Source organism: Pleuronectes platessa, chromosome 17, assembly GCF_947347685.1.
Source record: "Pleuronectes platessa chromosome 17, fPlePla1.1, whole genome shotgun sequence".
Taxonomy (NCBI): Eukaryota; Metazoa; Chordata; class Actinopteri; order Pleuronectiformes; family Pleuronectidae; genus Pleuronectes; species Pleuronectes platessa.
The window spans coordinates 22,036,953-22,057,039 of NC_070642.1; the positions used below are offsets into that span (position 1 = coordinate 22,036,953).

Below are 20,087 nucleotides of genomic sequence, written 5' to 3' on the forward strand. Positions count from 1 at the left end.
CTTTTATTTTTGTTGTGCTTCGGAGGAAATACACTACACCAGAGAGATCAATTGAGAAACAATGAATCCTGAATAGAGAAAAATAGAACAATAGAATAAATAAAGCTTTTTAAATAAATAAATAAGAACAGAATAGAATAGAATAGAGAGCCTTTATTGTCACTGTATTATGATACAATAAAATGTACCACTCCAATTGGAACAGATTCATAAAAAGAAAAAGTCACATGATAGAACACGTTTCATACCACAGTCAAATTGCACAAGAATATAAAAACTGCCTAGTCACATCAGGTCCGAGTTCAGCCCTGAGTCAGGCTGCAGTCGACCTCTGGACCGTGGAGGAGAACCTTTCTGATGGGTTATGACTTATTAGTTCTGTATTATGATTGTCATCCTCGCTGTGGACGGACGTGTTTTAAATGCTTGATCCTTTTCTTATTCGCTGCTGGATATCTGCTGACAGAGAAGGAGGTTGGAACAAGGAGCGTCCTGAAGAAAGCCTGAGACGATCTTTGCCCTACAACCACCTCGGGATGTTAAACATCAAACAGACTCAGTTTATCATTGGCCAGGTTTTAGATATGTGGGTGAAGGGTGAATGTGTGGAGGGCATCTGCTGCTGTGAGCGTTCAGGTCCCACAGGAACATGCACAGAAAAATTTAACGAGCCAAACGTCAATATAACTGGTTCATAGTTCCAGTCTGGGTGAGATGTTACTGTCGTTTATCCAGGAACCTCTGTACAGACATCACTGGCCATAAATCCCCATTAAACTGTTGATAAGAGAAATGTTATCTCATATGATCAGAAAGGTTTACTAATTAATGCATGTGAACTTTTCCTTTCTCGCGTCACTGTGGGCCGGGCGGTTTCCCTGCAGCTATAAAGCTTCCCTCCTACTCACCACACACACCTGCACCCAAACACAGCAGAGGAGGAAACTCATGGTGTGAGGCGATGGGGCTGTTCAATGCTTTTCTTCAGTCCTACAGCTCTGTCTCCCTGTTGGGGGCTCTGCTGGTCCTGGTCCTGATCTACCTGGTTTCCAACTTCGGCTCCCAGGAGGACAAGGATCCTCCAGGACCAAGACCACTTCCTCTGCTGGGGAACCTGCTGCAGGTGGACCTCAAGAGACCCTACTACTCCTTACTGAAGGTGAGGAAGTTGTTTCCGTGCACGAGGCTTTCTTCCACTTTCCTCTCTGATTGTGAGTCAGGTATAAATCATGACATCACTTCTCTGCTCATAGCTTTCCAAGAAATATGGATCAGTGTTCACCATCTACTTTGGATCCAAGAAAGTGGTGGTTCTGGCCGGATACAAGACGGTGAAGGAGGCGCTTGTCCACCATGCCGATGAGTTTGGAGACAGAGACCCGATGTTAATCTTACAGGATACGAATGAAGGACACGGTGAGTAAAGGAAAAGCTTTATTTATTTTACATTATTTGTTTATCAGAAGTATTAACTGCTTTATTTCAGGGGTGCTATGGTCCAACGGGGATTCGTGGAAAGAAATGCGTCGCTTTGCTCTGACGAACCTGAGAGACTTCGGAATGGGCAAGAGGGCAAATGAGAGCAAAATCATCGAGGAATGCGATTACCTCATCGACGTGTTTAAAAAATTTAAAGGTAAATATATAAGATTCACCCACCTGCATTTTGAGAAGCAATCTAAACCGATAAGGCTACAAAAAGGTTTTTTTCTTTTGCAGGAAAAGCTTTCGACATGACCCAACCGATGAACTATGCAGTCTCTAACATTATCTGCTCCATGGTGTACGGCAGCAGGTTTGAGTACGATGACCCAGAGTTTACGTCTATGGTCGATCGAGCTAACAAAAGCGTTCAACTCGCGGGATCTCCATCCATACAGGTATAAGCTCCTGTGTTTACACAGCTTCCAGCACAGCCATTTGAGTATATGAAACAAAAACCTTCATTTTTTTTAACATTTGATTCTTTTTTTTGACAGATCTACAACATGTACCCATGGTTTGGTAAATTTATCTCTAAAAGGAAGGAATTCTTAAGGTTTTATGATGCTAACAAGAAACAGAACATAGAGATGTTCAAAAATCTGAAGAAGACCCTCAATCCCCAGATGTGCAGAGGGTTCGTGGACGCCTTCCTGGTCCGAAAGCAAAACCTGGAGGTTTGCAAAGTTGCTACTTTAGTCGTGTTTATCGTTCAATTTCATTTCATTTATTCGGTTTAAAATTAACAGGGACAATAAACAAAAAATTCTGCCTATGAGAAGTTCTCTGAATACTTGAATCATAAACTCTTGATCCAGTTAATACGTCATCCATTAGCAGCTCTACACATTTACTTGTTGCAGAACACGACGCTGCTTCAGCTCTTCTGTGTAAACTGAATGTGGTTTAAGAGAAACCTGGTTTTAAGGTTCAGTGAGAAGGATTTAGTGACAAGCTGAAGATATGATATTACATTTAATCCCTTTAATCATTTAAACCAAAGTTTTCTTATCTCTGGCTATTTCGCTTATTGATACTTTTGGTTTTATCCATTTTGTGCAGGAACCTAAACAACAGAAGTGACTTTTACATTTCATACCGATGTTATGGGCTGGCAGCAGGATCAGGAAGGGTTTTCATTTATATGAGCTTTAGTCTTTGTCGATATTCCTGCAGGATACATAGAACAATGCATTGTGATATCTTCATGATGTGTATTTATCATATTATTGGGAATCATTAACTGATCACTATAAACTTTAGATTGTCAATTATTTGAAGAGATATCTTGAAAATTATGTTTTGTCTGACCTTTGACCAATCGGCTCCAAAAGTAAATGGTCCGGAGAATAAGTGGAATTCCAGAAGACGTACATTCTAAGAAATAACCTGGAGAAGATGAAAGTGACTCAGATAACTTAGGGTTAAGTGCTTCAAGGCCCTGAGTCCATCATGTCTTTGTCTGTCTACACCTGTAGGATGTGTTTGAATAACTGCTCTGGGTCATGTCTCCATTCAGGAATCTGGGGTTTCCAACAATCACTATCACGACAACAACCTTCTGAGCACGGTTAATAATCTCTTTGTTGCTGGAACAGACACAACAGCAACAACCCTGAGATGGGGACTCATGCTGATGGCCAAGTATCCAAAAATACAAGGTAAGGAGCTGAAGACATCTGCAGCTCCACCAACACTAGATGTCATCTTCATCAAAACAAAACCCTTCCATCAGACCAGGTCCAGGAGGAGCTGAGCAGGGTGATCGGAAGTCGTCAGGTGCAGGTTGAAGACAGGAAGAACCTGCCCTTCCTCGACGCCGTCATCCATGAGACGCAGAGACTGGCCAACATCGTCCCGATGGCTCTGCCTCACAAGACGAGCCAGGACGTCACCTTCCAGGGTCACTTCATCAAGAAGGTCAGACTCGATATAACAACTAATGTGGGGGATCCACCTCACTTGGAAGTCTCAGATTAAATTTAACGTTGTCCATACCTTTATTGCATCCCGGAGATATTCCAGAGAGCCGACCCAACAACACGAGGGACCCTTTTGACATTGTTCAAAAAGAATAATGTCTATTCGAAATGTGCTGTTGTCCACAGGGGACCACCGTGTACCCTCTGTTGACATCTGTCCTGTACGATGAGAACGAGTGGGAGAAACCTCACTCCTTCCATCCCGCCCACTTCCTGGACAAAGAGGGAAAGTTTGTCAAGCGAGACGCCTTCATGCCTTTTTCTGCAGGTTGGTGAGCACGTGTCCTTTCCTCTCGATGTTCACTTACTGCAGATGGTATCTGACCTCGCCGTACCTCTCAACAGGTCGCAGGGTTTGTCTCGGAGAGAGTCTGGCCAGGATGGAGCTCTTCCTCTTCTTCGTCACCCTCCTGCAGCACTTCCGTTTCACCCCAGCTCCGGGAGTTTCAGAGGACGACCTGGATCTGACGCCTCGAGTGGGATTAACCCTCAACCCTTCCCCCCATGAGCTGTGTGCTGTTCCCTGTATGTGAATCCTGGCTCCACAAGCCCTAACCCTAACCATATTTCATCTTGTAAAATAAAATGTAAGTGATAAGCATGAAGATGTCATGGTTTGGTTTTTGTTTCTTATGTGGACTATCCTCTGACATGTGTAGAAATCCTGATGAGCTCCCGAGTTTATTGTGTTCAAGTGGAACTTTGTTAGGAAGCACACGTTTCCTTACGATGATACAACGGTTATCATTTCAAAATGAAAGTTCATTCGCCCTTAAATACACAGACCGTCGGGACCCGAGGTCTGAGCAGCTAGAAAACTAAAGATATATATGATGCTTTTAATGTGTTTATACATAGACTGTATAAAAATTGACATTCTGTGCAATGACCAGCAGAGGGCGACTCCCCTGGTAGTTTCTATGGAAAATTACTCTACTTCTCACTTTATGACATCAGTTGGGTTGACACTGAATAACAGCAGCAACAGACAAGGAGGTTGTAAGACAAGACAAGTCAAGACAAGACAAAATAAGATAAGACAAGACAAGATAAGACAGGACCAAATAAGACAGGATAAGACAAGACAAGACAAGAGATGACAAAATAAGATAAGATAAGACAAGACAAGACAAGAGATGACAAAATAAGAAAAGACAAGACAAGGCAAGACAAGAAAAGTCTAGATAGGATAAGACAAGACAAGACAACACAACACAACACAACACAAGACATAACAAGATAAGAAAAGACAAGACGAGTCAAGACAAGACAAAAAAGAAAAGACAAAACAAGACAAAACAAGACAAAATAAGATAAGACAAGACAAGAGATGACAAAATAAGAAAAGACAAGACAAGGCAAGACAAGACAAGTCTAGATAGGATAAGACAAGACAAGACAAAATAAGACAAGACAGGACAGGACAAAATAAGACAGGATAAGATAAGACAGGACAAAATAAGACAAGACAAGAAAAGACAGGACAAATAAGACAGGATAAGAGAAGAAGTCCTTTATTAGTCCCACAATGGGGACGTTTGTAGTATTAAAGCAGCAAGAGTCATAAAGACATCAGCAAGAAATAAGTAACATGCAAAGTGTAAGGAATATATTGTACATAACCACAACACAATAAAGACATTCCAAACTCCAACACTAGCTAATAATGTCCATTATAGTAAGTGGAGACTCACTACATCTTGGGAAATGTAGTAAAATGTTCATGTGTATTAAAGAATAGAGGACAACACTGAAAAGCAGCTAGTTCATCACCCATTCACACACACATTAATACAGTGCAGCACTTTCTCTGTCTTAGACCAAACCATCAGTGCACAGCCATCAGGGCTTGAAGACGACCAAATCAATCTATTGCGTTGCTGTCAGGGTTTTTGGACTACTATACCCTTCATGACCATGTGGGGTCCCCCGTGTTCCTGTTTTCCCCTTCACATTTGTGTTGGCTTGATTGTTTCATTGAGTTCACCTGTGCCTTGTTTGCTAGCGTTTATAAGCCACCTGATCTTCTGTGTGTTCGCTGAGTCTTGAAATTGACACCCCATGGTTAGGTTGCGCTGAGAATCTCTGCTTTAAATGCTAATACCGGTTTTGAGTCTTTTTGTTCTTGAGATCCTTTTGTTACCCGTTTCTGCTTGACTCAAGTAAAGAAACCTTTTTTTTTATTCCATTCAAGCAAGTCGTCTGTCTCTGTCTCTGCATCTGACTCATCACCCCCTCATGGCTCAGTGGTAGGCAATTAGCCTACTACGCGGGAGACCCAGGGTTTGGATCCCGACTGATCCTTACAGCAAAAAAAGTTGTCTTTACTTGAGTCAGGCAGAAGTATCCACACGGTTAGAACGGCAACTCAAAATACCTCCAGACAGCTAAAAACAGTCTGGGCAATTTAACAGTGTTAACTAAGGATGTCCAAAAAACTGGTAACAAAAGGATCTCAAGAACAGAGACTCCAAACAGGTATTAGCATTTAAAGCAGAGATTCTCAGAGCAACTCACGCAACTTAACCATAGGGTGTCAATTTCAAGACTCAGCAAACACAGAGAAGATCAGGTGGCTTATAAAGGCTAGCAAACACGGCACAGGTGAACTCAATGAAACAATCAAGCCAACACAAATGTGAAGAGGAAAACAGGAACACTGAAGAGCCCACATGGTCATGAAGGGTATAGTAGTCCAAAACCCCCAACGTTGCTGCACTTTCGTGTGAGTGTGGGAACAGAACAACTTGGCAAACTAAACATCTCAGTGCATTAACAGGATGTTCAACATTTAAAAAGGAGCTAGACAGATTTGTAATTTGTGTTTCACTCTCCTCATTTCTGTGGAGCACATTAAATGACCTGTGGGCATGACAACGCACTATACAAATAACTTTGCCTCGCCAAATATAGATGCCACATTCGGGCACTCCCCTTTCGGGTACTCCCCTTCAAGTTTTAAAGACTTCATGTGAGTAACTGTGTTAAACTAGAGACCTGCTCATGCTCCTATTCAGTCAGTTATCATGCTGATGCTTTATCACTGGAGCAAAGGGCTTTGTGTAGTCGTATATGATTTGTGTCTTTAACGACTCACTGTTTTAAAGGAAAATGTTAAACAAGTTTGACCTGAGAAACACTTTGCCACAGTCCCCCCCCCCCCGTCCTTTGTCCACAGTCTGTCCCTCCTCCTCTGGGGCTGTGCCCATTCTTGCCATTAATCCACAGAACACTGAAAAGCAACCTTGTTAGTTTCAGAGCTCTTACAGCGTTTAAGTCATGGGGATATTAGATTTATTTCTTCAGACTTCCAGTTCTGTCTCCCTGTTGGGGGCTCTACTGGTTCTGGTGCTGGTCTACCTTGTGTCCTCCTCCAGCTTCAACTCCCAGCAACACAGGAAAGAGCCTCCAGGACCCAGACCACTTCCCCTACTTGGAAACCTGCTGCTACTGGGCCGCAAGAGAACCTACCTCTCATTAATGATGGTAAAGAGATTAACTGAGTAGTTTCCTTTGCAGTGTATCGTGACAGTGAAGATTTGGTCTTTCAACATATCAAATTTCTCCTGGTACTGTGTGTAAGTTCTTTAAAATGTGTAAATAGCCTACTTACAATATTTCCTGTTGTTCTTAGTTGTCCAAAGAATATGGATCAGTGTTCACCGTTTATTTTGGACACAAGAAAGTTGTGGTTCTGGCCGGATACAAGACGGTGAAGGAGGCGCTCGTTAACCGTGCTGAAGAGTTCGGAGAAAGAGACTCAATGTTTATTATGCAAGAAGCCAGTGGGGGACATGGTAAGAAAATATAATAATGTTTATTATATCCATTGAGAGCTTTAGTTAATAATTGATCACTGACCTCTCTAATGTAGTGATGGCACTGCTTCTCTTTGGCAAGCCGTCTGGTGTCAGATGGTAGTGATGATGATGCTACTTGCATCTAGTTTTACAGGTTGAGTCTTCGCAAAAGACAAATTCTCCTGATTGAGATTTCAGCTTCTCACCATCTGCTGACTGTGCTCTCAGGAGTTCTGCAGAAGTACAAGTTTTCTGGTCGGAAGCTTTATCTATAATTTATCACTTTTTTATGTATTTTATTGAATTGATCCCTTTTAGGGGTCATCTGGTCCAATGGGGATGCGTGGAAAGAAATGAGGCGCTTTGCCTTGACAAACCTAAGAGATTATGGGATGGGTAAAAAAGCGTGTGAGGGAAAAATTATTGAGGAATGCCAGTACCTCACTGAAGTGTTCACCAAGTTCAAGGGTAAGTGTTTTCAAACACATATATATTCAACATTTCAGGCGATAAAGAAATCTAATACTGTTTTTCTTGTTGCAGGAGAAGCCTTCAATACGACCCAACCCTTGAGCTGTGCAATCTCTAATATTATCTGCTCCATGGTCTATGGAAACAGATTTGAATATGATGATTCAGAGTTTACGTCTTTGGTTTATCGAACAAACAAACAATTTCAACTCTTGGCCTCTCCGTCAGTACAGGTATCACTTTATATGTGTTTCTATCTTATACTTACAGTGCTTTGATTTAAATAAACATGATAAACACTTGCATCTAACAGAACAGAATCCAAATGACATTCTATTGTGTTTTTTTACAGTTATACAACCTGTTCCCATGGATTGGTAAATTTTTCACTAACCCGAAGACTTTCAAGAAAATGATTGAAGACAATAAGGAACAGAACGTGAAGCTGTTCAGACGTCTGAAAGAGACTCTCAGTCCACAGATGTGCAGAGGATTCGTAGACGCCTTTCTGGTTCAAAAGGAACATCTGGAGGTTGGGAAGCACTTTCCTATCATAATCATTTCCAATTAACACCTGCCTATGATATTTGATTCCATCAAGGTCTGAGTTAAGAAGAGCTTCTCTGTGCAGAAATCTGGGAACACCAACAGTCACTACCACGATAAAAACCTCATGATGACAGTTCTCAATCTGTTTGCTGCCGGGACCGATACCACTGCAACTACTCTGAGATGGGGACTCCTGCTTATGGCCAAGTATTCAAAAATACAGGGTGAGGAGCAAAACATGTGCACAGCTCTCTCTCTTTGGGTTCAACTTGTACCGAGTTGAACCCAAAGAGAATAAGTTTCCTCTGTTTCACAGACCAGGTCCAGGAGGAGCTGAGCAGGGTGATCGGAAGTCGTCAGGTGCAGGTTGAAGACAGGAAGAACCTCCCCTTCACTGACGCCGTCATCCATGAGACGCAGAGACTGGCCAACATCGCCCCGATGGCTCTGCCTCACAAGACGAGCCAGGACGTCACCTTCCAGGGTCACTTCATCAAGAAGGTCAGACTCCATATAACGAGTGTGGGTATTGCGTTCGCAAGAATCCGACCCAGAGAGCCAACCCAACAACACGAGGGAACCTTTTTACGTTGTTCAAAAAGAATAATGTCTATTTGAAATGTGCTTTTGTCCACAGGGGACCACCGTGTATCCTCTGTTGACATCTGTCCTGTACGATGAGAACGAGTGGGAGAAACCTCACTCCTTCCATCCCGTTCACTTCCTGAACAAAGAGGGAAAGTTCGTCAAGCGAGACGCCTTCATGCCTTTTTCTGCAGGTTGGTGAGCACGTGTCCTTTCCTCTCGATGTTCACTTACTGCAGATGGTATCTTACCTCGCCGTCCCTCTCAACAGGTCGCAGGGTTTGTCTCGGAGAGAGTCTGGCCAGGATGGAGCTCTTCATCTTCTTCGTCACTCTCCTGCAGCGCTTCCGTTTCACCCCAGCTCCGGGAGTTTCAGAGGACGACCTGGATCTGACTCCATGTGTGGGCTTGGGCCTCAACCCTCCAGTGCATAAACTCTGTGCTGTTCCCTGTATGTGAGGAGGAGGTGGAGGGCATGGAAATGAAAAGTCAAATGCAGTTAAATATTGAATGAATTTTATCAGCACCATTAATGTGAGCAATTAAAGCTCAAATGTAAAGTCTAGATTACAGAGGGGCTCCTCAGAGAGATGATGTTATATCTGATTATTTGCTCTTAATGTAGAAACTCTAAATTATCCTTTGGTAGTTGTGAGCAATTCAATTCTTAGGAGGATAGAAGTTCACTAGAGGAACTACGGAGTCCTCAGTTTGACAGTGTGATTTACAGTGCGATTTACAATGTGTTTTATTTGTGTATGGAAACGTCTGACAATGTTTATTGGAGGAGTGTGGAGCAACATAAGAGTGACAATAAAAATGACAGAACACGAGGTGAGTCGGGATTCAAACCATCCGAGCACTTGGGGTTAGGGGTCATCAGACGGTGAGACTGTTGTTCTGCTGGACACAGGAAAACAAATGATTGCAGTGTTGACTTTTTAATAAGATTTCATGACGATACAATCTGTACCTTCTGCTCCTGGAGAAAGACTTTAATGAAAGGTCAGTGAACCCAGGGGATCATAGTCATCTGGCAGGAGATCAAAGTAGATTTGTTCACTATGTATGCACATCTCAAGATCTCTGCCCCAGTAGCCCTGTATCTATATTCAACAAGAATTGTGTTAGTTACAGATTCAGCCTTTCTTTTCTGGGATCATTTGGAGTATTCACCGTTCTGCTGTGTTTCTGTTCCGTGGGTCGGACGACGCAGTCTGACCTCAGATCATATCTCACTAAAACACAAGATATATAATGACTGGTTGTCTTAAGGGTTTCGAGGATCTGTTTGCTAGCATATCCTATTTTGTAAGTTGCTCATGTGACATCCAACTCCCACATCAGTCGTACACTGATCAACAGTACAGCTTCACCCTTCAACTTGCTGGAGCTGATTCTGACAGTTGAAGCGGGGACTCTCAGTCAGTTCTTCTCCTTTGTTCGCTAAGTTTAAGTATAAACCCAGTTGTGTTACCAGTTCATGAAAAGGGTAAAAAAAAAGGTTGATGTGCTATTTGAATTCCAGTGAAATGGACCTGCTGGTTTGTGGCTCATGTTGTTGTGGTCCTGCTGGCAAGACGTCGCGTCAAGGCTGTTCGTGCTGAAGTCTTAAGGCAGGCTCTCGCGTCAAGGCCTTGTGGAAGGTTTTGCAGTCTGCTTCAGGCAGGCCTGCTTGAAGGTTGGAAGGGCTGGGGTAGGGAGGAAGTCTCCCTGGCTGGTTGAGTAGGAGAGCTACACCTCTCCTCCCAGAGAAAAGAGAAAAAAAAAGAGGGGGAACTGGGCTTTTTATTGACGTGGTGACCTCATCGGTCAAGGGGCAAACAGAAGGTTGAGTCCAGGGGCAGGTTTACCTAAGTCCCAACATATTGAAAATAACCACAACACAACAAAGGCATTCTAAACTCTAACACAAATTGATCCTGCCTCAAACTAGCTACTAACATCCATTGTAATAACTGGAGATTCACTATATCTTGGGAAATGTAGTCAAATGTCCATGTGTATTAACCCTTGCGTTGTTCTTGCTTCCCCTGGCATATTAGAACGCACACATAGGGCAATACACACGTGAGCAGCCCTTGCAGATGTATTTGTTACACCGGCAACTCACAGTGCAAGTTTTACAGTCTTTTTTCCTGGGGCACATCTGACACCTCTTACTCGCCCTTAGCAGGGCTGCTGCTAGGGCCGTGGAAAAGGCCAGATATAGGTCCACATAGACGCTCAGGTCGAGCGTCTATGTGGACTATAGCTCTCTGTGCGGCGGCGGCTTTTACGGCTTTCACAACCACAGCGGACAATTCCGTGCAGGGGATACGCTCCCTTAGCTCGATAAACGGAGAAACAAGAGCCTTTCCCAGCTGCTCTAGGAACACCCTCCGCTTGTTCAGCTTGCCCAGCATCCAGTGTGGGTTGATCTGTCTTCATATCACAAAGGCGTTGAAGCAAGAGACGTCAATAATGTTGTGAAAGACAACCACGGGCCAGCGCGCGGCCATCCTCCTGCAGCTGTATGTTCCGATCCCCTTGTCTAGGCTGTCCACGCCACCTCTGCTGCGGTTGTAGTCCAGGACGATGACTGGTTTCCTGTCCGGGTGGTCGCTGATGTCGGCCTTGGTGAGCAGCGTGCTCAGGAGCACCACCTTCCTGTTTTTCTTTGGGATGTAAGACACCAGATTGGCGGTGGGCTTGAATGCAAACTTGGATGAGAACACCTCTCTTCCCCTGACCGTGAGCAGCCCGATCGGGAGTTTGGGCTTGTTCTTCCGAACCGTGCTGACCACAGTGATCTTCCTCTCCAGCAGCTGCTGTGCGAGTTCTTAGCGGTTGAAGTAGTTGTCGCATGTGACATTAAGACCGTGTAGTCCCTCCGTTACATCAAGCACTACCCGCAACCCCAAGTTCTGTTCTGGTCGTCCGCTGCCCGGCTTTCCGGTGTACACTTGCATCTTCCAAGCGTATAGCTGGATTTTGCAACGCAGGTCACCCACGACTTGATCCCGTATTTCGCCGGTTTGCTGGGCATGTACTGACGGATAGGACACCGGCCTAGGGAGAAGAAGAAGAAGAGAGGAGGAATAGCAGCCGCTATATACATGACATTATAACATAACATAATAATAATAATATAATAGAAAGACTAACCTCTGAACGGAACCAGTTGCTCATTCATGGTGACTTCGGGCCCTGGGTTGTAGAGACACGGTAGCCACGCCACCCACGTGTCCCAGACCTCTTGCACGGCCGCAAATTTGACCGTGGCTTGTCTACAGCGTCTCGTCTCACGGTCATCGAAGCCCAGCAGTCTGGAGTATGAGTGGAAGGGTTTTAGGGGCATCGTGGCACGAAATATTGCCCGGCCGCTCTCTGGGTACCACAGAGAGCTTCCCCGTTTCTTGACAGTGAAGGTCTTTCTTTCTACGAGTCCGGTGGGGGTGATGGTGCAGCCGTGGTCTTGTCCTTCTTCTTCTTCGTCCAAGGATGACAAATCTGCAGAAGCATCACCTACTGGGTCGTAGTCTTTGTCGTCTCCCTTGTCTTCTACCTCACCCTCAGAGTTGTCTCCACGTCGTCCTCAAAGTCGTCTCTGTCTTCTTCCCGGTCTGCTACTCAATCTGGTTGTCCGTCCGCTTCTCGGTCTGGCTCTTTTGCGTCCTCTTCGGGCTCAGAGGAGGGATCATCGGAGAAAAGCTGTTCCAATACTGAAGCGCGCCTGACATGATATCGTGGCATGACCAGGGAGGGTGGCACACGCTGAATGGGACACCGGCTTCTCTATATACCCCTCTAGATTACATTTGGAATCAGCTGTGGGACCCCAGCTCCCTCCCTGGGGGTCTAACTGGCAAACAAAACATCTCAGTGCATTAACAGGATGTTCAACATTTAAAAAGGAGCTCGACAGCTTTGTAACGTGTTTTTTTAATCTCCTCTCATTTCTGTGGAGCACATTCAATGACCTGTGTGCATGATAACGCACTATACAAATAACTTTGCCTCGCCAAATATAGATGCCACATTCGGGCACTCCCCTTTCGGGCACTGCCATTCAAGTTATAAAGACTTCATGTGAGTAACTGTGTTAAACTAGAGACCTGCTAATGCTCCTATTTAGTCAGTTATCATGCTGATGCTTTATCACTGGAGCAAAGGGCTTTGTGTGGTTGTATATGATTTGTGTCTTTAACGACAAACTGTTTTAAAGTCAAATTTTAAACAAGTTTGACCTGAGGAAAACTTTGCCACAGTTTCCTCCCCCCGGTCCTTTGTTCACAGTCTGTCCCTCCTCCTCTGGGGCTGTGCCCATTCTTGCGATTAATCCACAGAACACTGAAAAGCAACCTAGTTAGTTTCAGAGCTCTTACAGCGTTTAAGTCATGGGGATATTAGATTTATTTCTCCAGACTTCCAGTTCTGTCTCCCTGTTGGGGGCTCTACTGGTTCTGGTGCTGGTCTACCTTGTGTCCTCCTCCAGCTTCAACTCCCAGCAACACAGGAAAGAGCCTCCAGGACCCAGACCACTTCCCCTGCTTGGAAACCTGCTGCAGCTGGACCTCAAGAGAACCTACCACTCATTATTGATGGTAAAGAGATTAACTGAGTAGTTTCCTTTGCAGTGTATCGTGACAGTGAAGATCTGGTCTTTCACCATATCAAATTTCTCCTTACAATATTTCCTGTTGTTCTTAGTTGTCCAAGGAATATGGATCAGTATTCACCGTTTATCTGGGGCGCCAGAAAGTTGTGGTTCTGGCCGGATACAAGACGGTGAAGGAGGCGCTCGTTAACCGTGCTGAAGAGTTTGGAGAAAGAGACTCAATGTTTATTATGCAAGAAGTCAATGGCGGACATGGTAAGAAATTTATTATAGGTATTAATTTTTCATTTTATTTTTTATTCTTTCTCAAAGAATTTCAACAAATGTTTACTATATCCATTTAGAGCTTTAGTTAATAATTGATCACTGACCTCGCTAATGTAGTGATGGCACTGCTTCTCTTTGGCAAGCCGTCTGGTGTCAGATGGTAGTGATGATGATGCTACTTGCATCTAGTTTTACAGGTTGAGTCTTCGCAAAAGACAAATTCTCCTGATTGAGATTTCAGCTTCTCACCATCTGCTGACTGTGCTCTCAGGAGTTCTGCAAAAGTAAAAGTTTTCTGGTTTGAGGCTTTGTCTATAATTTATCACTTTTTATGTATTTTATTGAATTGATCCCTTTTAGGGGTCATCTGGTCCAATGGGGATGCGTGGAAAGAATTGAGGCGCTTTACCTTGACAAACCTAAGAGATTATGGGATGGGTAAAAAAGCGAGTGAGGAAAAAATTATTGAGGAATGCGAGTACCTCGCTGAAGTGTTCACCAAGTTCAAGGGTAAGTGTTTTCAAACACATATATATATTCAACATTTCAGGCGATAAAGAAATCTAATCCTGTTTTTCTTGTTGCAGGAGAAGCCTTCGATACGACCCAACCCTTGAGCTGTGCAATCTCTAATATTATCTGCTCCATGGTCTATGGAAACAGATTTGAATATGATGATTCAGAGTTTACGTCTTTGGTTTATCGAACAAACAAACAATTTCAACTCTTGGCCTCTCCGTCAGTACAGGTATCACTTTATATGTGTTTCTATCTTATACTTGCAGTGCTTTGATTTAAATAAACATGATTAACACTTGCATCTAACAGAACAGAATCCAAATGTCATTCTATTGTTAATTTAAATAAATATATATATATATATGTGTGTTCACGTATGTGTTTTTTACAGTTATACAACCTGTTCCCATGGATTGGTAAATTCTTCAGTACCCCGAAGGATTTCAAGAAAACCTTTGAAGAAAATAAGGAACAGAACGTGAAGCTGTTCAGACGTCTGAAAGAGACTCTCAGTCCACAGATGTGCAGAGGATTCATAGACGCCTTTCTGGTTCAAAAGGAACATCTGGAGGTTAGGAGGCACTTTTCTATCATAGCTGCTCAATGATTGTGAATCATTTCCAATTAACACCTGCCTATGATATTTGATTCCATCGAGAGTTAAGCAGAGCTGGGCCGCCAGAGCTTATCGCATTTATTGTATATCAAGATTTCCTTGGTTCTCTCTGTGCAGAAATCTGAGAACACCAACAGTCCCTACCACGATAAAAACCTCATGATAACAGTTCTCAATCTGTTTGCTGCCGGGACCGATACAACTGCAACTACTCTGAGATGGGGACTCCTGCTTATGGCCAAGTATCCAAAAATACAGGGTGAGGAGCAATACATGTGCACAGCTCTCTCACATAGAAGCTCTGTTGAACCGAGATGAACCCAAAGAGAATACGTTTCTCCTGTTTCTCAGACCAGGTCCAGGAGGAGCTGAGCAGCGTGATCGGAAGTCGTCAGGTGCAGGTTGAAGACAGGAAGAACCTGCCCTTCACTGACGCCGTCATCCATGAGACGCAGAGACTGGCCAACATCGTCCCGATGGCTCTGCCTCACAAGACGAGCCAGGACGTCACCTTCCAGGGTCACTTCATCAAGAAGGTCAGACTCAATATAACAACAAGTGTGGGGGATCCACCTCACTTGGAAGTCTCAGATTAAATGTGCTGTTGTCCACAGGGGACCACCGTGTATCCTCTGTTGACATCTGTCCTGTACGATGAGAACGAGTGGGAGAAACCTCACTCCTTCCATCCCGCTCACTTCCTGAACAAAGAGGGAAAGTTCGTCAAGCGAGACGCCTTCATGCCTTTTTCTGCAGGTTGGTGAGCACGTGTCCTTTCCTCTCGATGTTCACTTACTGCAGATGGTCTCTGACCTCGCCGTCCCTCTCAACAGGTCGCAGGGTTTGTCTCGGAGAGAGTCTGGCCAGGATGGAGCTCTTCATCTTCTTCGTCACCCTCCTGCAGCGCTTCCGTTTCAGCCCAGCTCCGGGAGTTTCAGAGGACGACCTGGATCTGACTCCATGTGTGGGATTAACCCTCATCCCCTCCCCCCATAAATTGTGTGCTGTTCCCTGTATGTGAGGAGGAGGTGGAGGGCGTGGAAATGAAAAGTCAGATGCAGTTAAATAGTGAATGAATATGATCAGCACCATTAATGTGGGCAATAAAAACTTAAATGTAAAATCCTGATTACAGAGGGGCTCCTCAGAGAGATGATGTTATATCTGATTTTTGCACTTAATAGAAACTGTAAATTCTCCGTTGGTAGTTGTGACCACTTCAATTACAACAAACGGCGTCTTCAGGAGCTCAGGACTCTGCTCGCTGTCCCTCTTGATTCCTGCTCTCGCTCAAATCGATGGAAAAGTTAGTCAGTCTTTATTCATATCTCAGTAAAACACAAGATATATAATGACTGGTTGTCTAAATGGTTTTGAGGATCTGTTTGCTCTCATATCCTATTTTGTAAGTTACTCATGTGACATCCAGCTCCCACCTAGCTCGTGCACTGACTCCGTGCATGCAGGCCTTATCACAGGTCAGAGTCCGGCCTCTTGTTTACCTTCTCGCTCACCTCTAGGAACTCAGCTCTTACATAAGTCCTGACACAACGCAAACTGTGAAAGGTCGAATGAGAGACTCCGACGATCAACAGAGACATTTTCACAGAATATCACGAGAAATTATACATTTCATGTTATACATTAAAAACAAATTTATGAGAGAAATTAAACCAATAAAATTAACTTTTAATTTGCCTAGATTACCTGTCCTATGTTACTGTTACTTTCTGTCATGAGTTTATGACTCTCATTTATTGTTTTTATGTATTTTCTCCCTTGAATTTATTTATTTATTCATTTTCTTCACCACACTACATTGTTTGTTGTATTCCTGCACCAAAAGCATTAAAAAAAACATAGCTAAAGAGGATTGGCACCAACATGTGTTCATCCTTTCACTATCGTTTATGAGTAATTTCTGAAAATAGAAGTGCACATTCCTCCACCAAGGCTGATTGGCCACTTTATCACCTTATCATGGATCCATGTCAACTTTATTTATAAAACAGCATATGTCAAGTGATAGTAACCATGTTATTATTCATGTTTTTCAAGTAATTTAAATTGTACAGCACATTTCTTTGATTCACAGGTTCAATTATTGCATGACATTTTATATATGTTGAGGCTGTATAGAGATTACATGAACATTTATAGATACGATGGTGTAGCGAGGCCACACAGAGCTGAATCTGCTTCAGGTCAAACTCCATGACGACACAGAGTTTGACCAGATGTTCCAGAAACCACCAGGAGGCAGAATTCTTAGTCTGAGTGAGATTGGTCGTCTTCCAGCGGCTTTCAGTTTCCTTAAAAGAAGAAAAAAACAGAAAGACAAAAAAAAAAGAAATGAGAGAAATGAATAAATCCTCAAACGAGGACGTGTTTCCGTTCATTCCCTCACCTCTGTCTCTGATCATAAGAGCAGTGATTGTGACCAGGAGGATCAGTCCTGCAACACGCACAGTCAACATCACGTAGCTCAGAGGAGACCAGCCTGAGGAACCTGAGAGATCTGAGGACTCTGAGGAACCGAAGGAACAGGAGCAACCTGAGGAATCTGGGGTTCAGAAGTCAGAAATAAAGACTTTTATTAAAACCAAAGATAACACATCTTAGGACAGAAGAAACCTTAAGAATATACAAGCTTTTCATATTTTACAACTAATAACTTTACTCTTTTTATCATGAAATTCATTTTAGGCAGAGCTGCACATAAGGTGCTAGTTACTTCTTCTTTTGAATGGTCGATGAACAGCTTCAGGACTATGACGTGCACGATCATTGGAATTACTCCCGACAGTTTCCCATCTCACCTTTATTGGCGGCCGGTGTGTAGTCGGCCTGTATCTGCACCTGCATGTCCCCATTAACATACTGGCAGGTGTAACTCCTGTTGTGGCGCCTGTCCACATGGAGAGAGGAGACACATCTGTCCCCTGTGTTGTTGAACGAGACGTCTTCCCCTGACAGCACAGCTCCTGTCCCTTTATCCAGCCAACGGAACCTTCTGTCCACACAGGAGCTGAACAAAAAGGGTCTTTCCAGAGCGCACTCTATCACCAGGCCCCCGACTGGGTCTGCTGGGAGCCAAGAGACTGACAGGAAACCAGTGAACATTCATCTTGTTATGTTATAACGTCTTTTAAAAAGCAATAAAAATAAAAGAGGGAAAGAAGTCAGAAAACAAACATCGGTAAAAAAAAAATAATGACGGGGAAAATATGAATAGAATAGAAATAGTATATACAGTGTTATGGGCTGCACTGTAAAGCCATTGACTTGCACAGATAGAAAAGAGCATTGCACAGTTATTTCGTTAGTTATATGAATATTTGATCAATTTAAATTTGAAAGTTTGTTTGTCCCTAACATATAGAGAAACAAATTTTTTAATGGGATTGTACACAAAGTCATTAATGTTGTTATTAATCAGTGACACATGCCAGGCTGTGTTAAATCTCCACAAACAAATCCTGTTATATGTAGTATATGGAAAATAATACATGTATATGGTATCATGTTAACAAACTAGTATTTTAAAGGATTCAAATACTGAACGTGAATGAACATTTTGTATTTATGATCAGGCCTAATTTTGGTTATAATAATAAGCAACTGATGGTAAAATATGAATAACACATTTAGTGTTTTATAGCAGTTTTTGTGTAATATGCATACTCCTGTATTATGACGAGACTCACCGGTGAAAACGGTGAGAATCACAGGTAAGGCTTTTTGATGACGACTGCTCTTCAGCTCACAGAAGTACCGACCAGCATCTTCATCGCTGACGTTGGTGATGAGCAGAGAACAGTTACTGCCCAGACTCAGACCCGGGATACTGTCAAAGCCATTGTGCAGAGTAACAGTGTTCTCCTTCTGAGCCCGGTTGACCATCCACGTAACCATGGAGCACCTCGTAGATGAAGATACGATGTTACAGGGAAGAACGGCTTCATCGCCACGCGTGTGGAAGAGATGTTGTCTCTCCAGTGAAGCTGCAGAGACACAAAACCACCAAAACCAAACGGTTATGTAGAAATACTCAGAAAATGGCTCCATGTTTAAAGTGTATATATATATATATATATATGAGTTAGACAAAGTGTCAAGTGTGAAAGTTTAAATAGGCAATAAGTAGATGAAATAGAAAAGTAAATCTGTATTTATAGACTGTTGCAGGGCCGGGTCTAGACAGGCATGTATGAGGGGGCAGCCACAAATCTTGAGGGGGCATTGTGCCTAACCCTAACCCTATTTAGTTTGAGGGGGCACAACATTTATTTGAGGGGGCCAGGCCCCCTCTTGCCCCTGCCTAGACCCGGCCCTGGACTGTTGTAGTTATAAAGGCAGGTATGATTTCACAATAGTATGACCCTATGATAGGAAATTGTATGTATAAATAAATTGAATATGATTTTACAATAAAGTAAATATATGCAAATTTCACGATAAAAACAAGGTAAATAAATGTGTATTGCTATATGGAAAATGCTGGATTTTTTTTTCTCTTTGGCAAAAACATTCAAAACATATTTTATGTCAGCACTGGAATTCTTTGTAAAAGGAGGTAAAACGTGTCAAAATGTTTTCTCTACCTGGTTCCTGAGGAAATCTTAAAAAACATGTAACATTCCTCATGTCGAATTGTAAAAACCGCGGAGCAACAGGAAGCAGAAAACAACTCTGAGAGAAAAATAGCTTTTTGCCAAACACTCGACTTTGTGCTAGATTTTTACCCCAGGTAATAATTACAATTGGAATTCTTTAAAACTACAATAAAGATAAAATCAACAAACATAGGAGCAATTACCTTCAATTGTAGGCAACAAAATGAGGAGAAACAGAAGTGGAGCCATTCTCTGTCGGACCTTCTTGTGTTTGGCACAGAACGATAACAGTGTTGATGAGGTTTCCTTGGTTGAGTTGCTCAGTAAGAACTATTTTGGTCATCACTTAGTCGATAATATACGACCAGTTTAGGGGCGGTTTCATTTCCAGAAGTGTCTTTGCCTCTTTCAAACACCAACACATGCTCACATCCTCCAGTAAGGACATGTGACAACATGAAAAATAAAAGACATAAACTAGTAGAAGAAAATGTGTTAATTGATGAATTAACATATTTGTTTGTTGTGGGAAAATGAATTGACAAGAATATTGCAGTTTCGAAATGGGGGTTGGTCGGAAAAACCACTGAACAATCACTT

At 43.0% G+C, this 20,087-nt stretch overlaps 4 protein-coding genes and 1 long non-coding RNA gene across 5 annotated transcripts; 3 read left to right on the forward strand and 2 right to left on the reverse strand.

Moving 5' to 3' along the window:
- The first annotated feature begins 316 nt into the window (after nucleotides 1-316).
- LOC128460395 (cytochrome P450 2K1) lies at nucleotides 317-4,069 on the forward strand. Its single transcript, XM_053445566.1, has 9 exons — nucleotides 317-1,159; nucleotides 1,254-1,416; nucleotides 1,487-1,636; nucleotides 1,720-1,880; nucleotides 1,980-2,159; nucleotides 3,002-3,143; nucleotides 3,218-3,402; nucleotides 3,591-3,732; nucleotides 3,810-4,069. The coding sequence occupies exons 1-9, from the start codon at nucleotides 962-964 to the stop codon at nucleotides 3,995-3,997; spliced, it is 1,509 nt and encodes a 502-aa protein (XP_053301541.1). The 5' UTR covers nucleotides 317-961; the 3' UTR covers nucleotides 3,998-4,069.
- A 2,579-nt stretch (nucleotides 4,070-6,648) lies between these two features.
- Nucleotides 6,649-9,694, forward strand: LOC128460402 (cytochrome P450 2K1). Its single transcript, XM_053445580.1, has 9 exons — nucleotides 6,649-6,950; nucleotides 7,099-7,261; nucleotides 7,583-7,732; nucleotides 7,808-7,968; nucleotides 8,088-8,267; nucleotides 8,367-8,508; nucleotides 8,601-8,785; nucleotides 8,922-9,063; nucleotides 9,141-9,694. The coding sequence occupies exons 1-9, from the start codon at nucleotides 6,744-6,746 to the stop codon at nucleotides 9,326-9,328; spliced, it is 1,518 nt and encodes a 505-aa protein (XP_053301555.1). The 5' UTR covers nucleotides 6,649-6,743; the 3' UTR covers nucleotides 9,329-9,694.
- On the reverse strand, nucleotides 7,599-10,374 carry LOC128460404 (uncharacterized). Its single transcript, XR_008342202.1, has 3 exons — nucleotides 9,843-10,374; nucleotides 9,121-9,769; nucleotides 7,599-9,008 (listed from the first exon to the last, which is right to left on the reverse strand). It is a non-coding gene; the product is annotated as an uncharacterized LOC128460404 (long non-coding RNA).
- Nucleotides 10,375-12,906: 2,532 nt separating this feature from the next.
- On the forward strand, nucleotides 12,907-16,574 carry LOC128460401 (cytochrome P450 2K1). Its single transcript, XM_053445579.1, has 9 exons — nucleotides 12,907-13,455; nucleotides 13,562-13,724; nucleotides 14,097-14,246; nucleotides 14,324-14,484; nucleotides 14,647-14,826; nucleotides 14,989-15,130; nucleotides 15,223-15,407; nucleotides 15,486-15,627; nucleotides 15,705-16,574. The coding sequence occupies exons 1-9, from the start codon at nucleotides 13,249-13,251 to the stop codon at nucleotides 15,890-15,892; spliced, it is 1,518 nt and encodes a 505-aa protein (XP_053301554.1). The 5' UTR covers nucleotides 12,907-13,248; the 3' UTR covers nucleotides 15,893-16,574.
- LOC128460403 (uncharacterized) lies at nucleotides 15,705-20,039 on the reverse strand. Its single transcript, XM_053445581.1, has 5 exons — nucleotides 19,691-20,039; nucleotides 18,579-18,875; nucleotides 17,691-17,972; nucleotides 17,279-17,434; nucleotides 15,705-17,183 (listed from the first exon to the last, which is right to left on the reverse strand). Exons 1-5 carry the CDS (start codon nucleotides 19,734-19,736, stop codon nucleotides 17,176-17,178), a joined length of 789 nt encoding a protein of 262 aa, XP_053301556.1. The 5' UTR covers nucleotides 19,737-20,039; the 3' UTR covers nucleotides 15,705-17,175.
- Nucleotides 20,040-20,087: the final 48 nt, after the last annotated feature.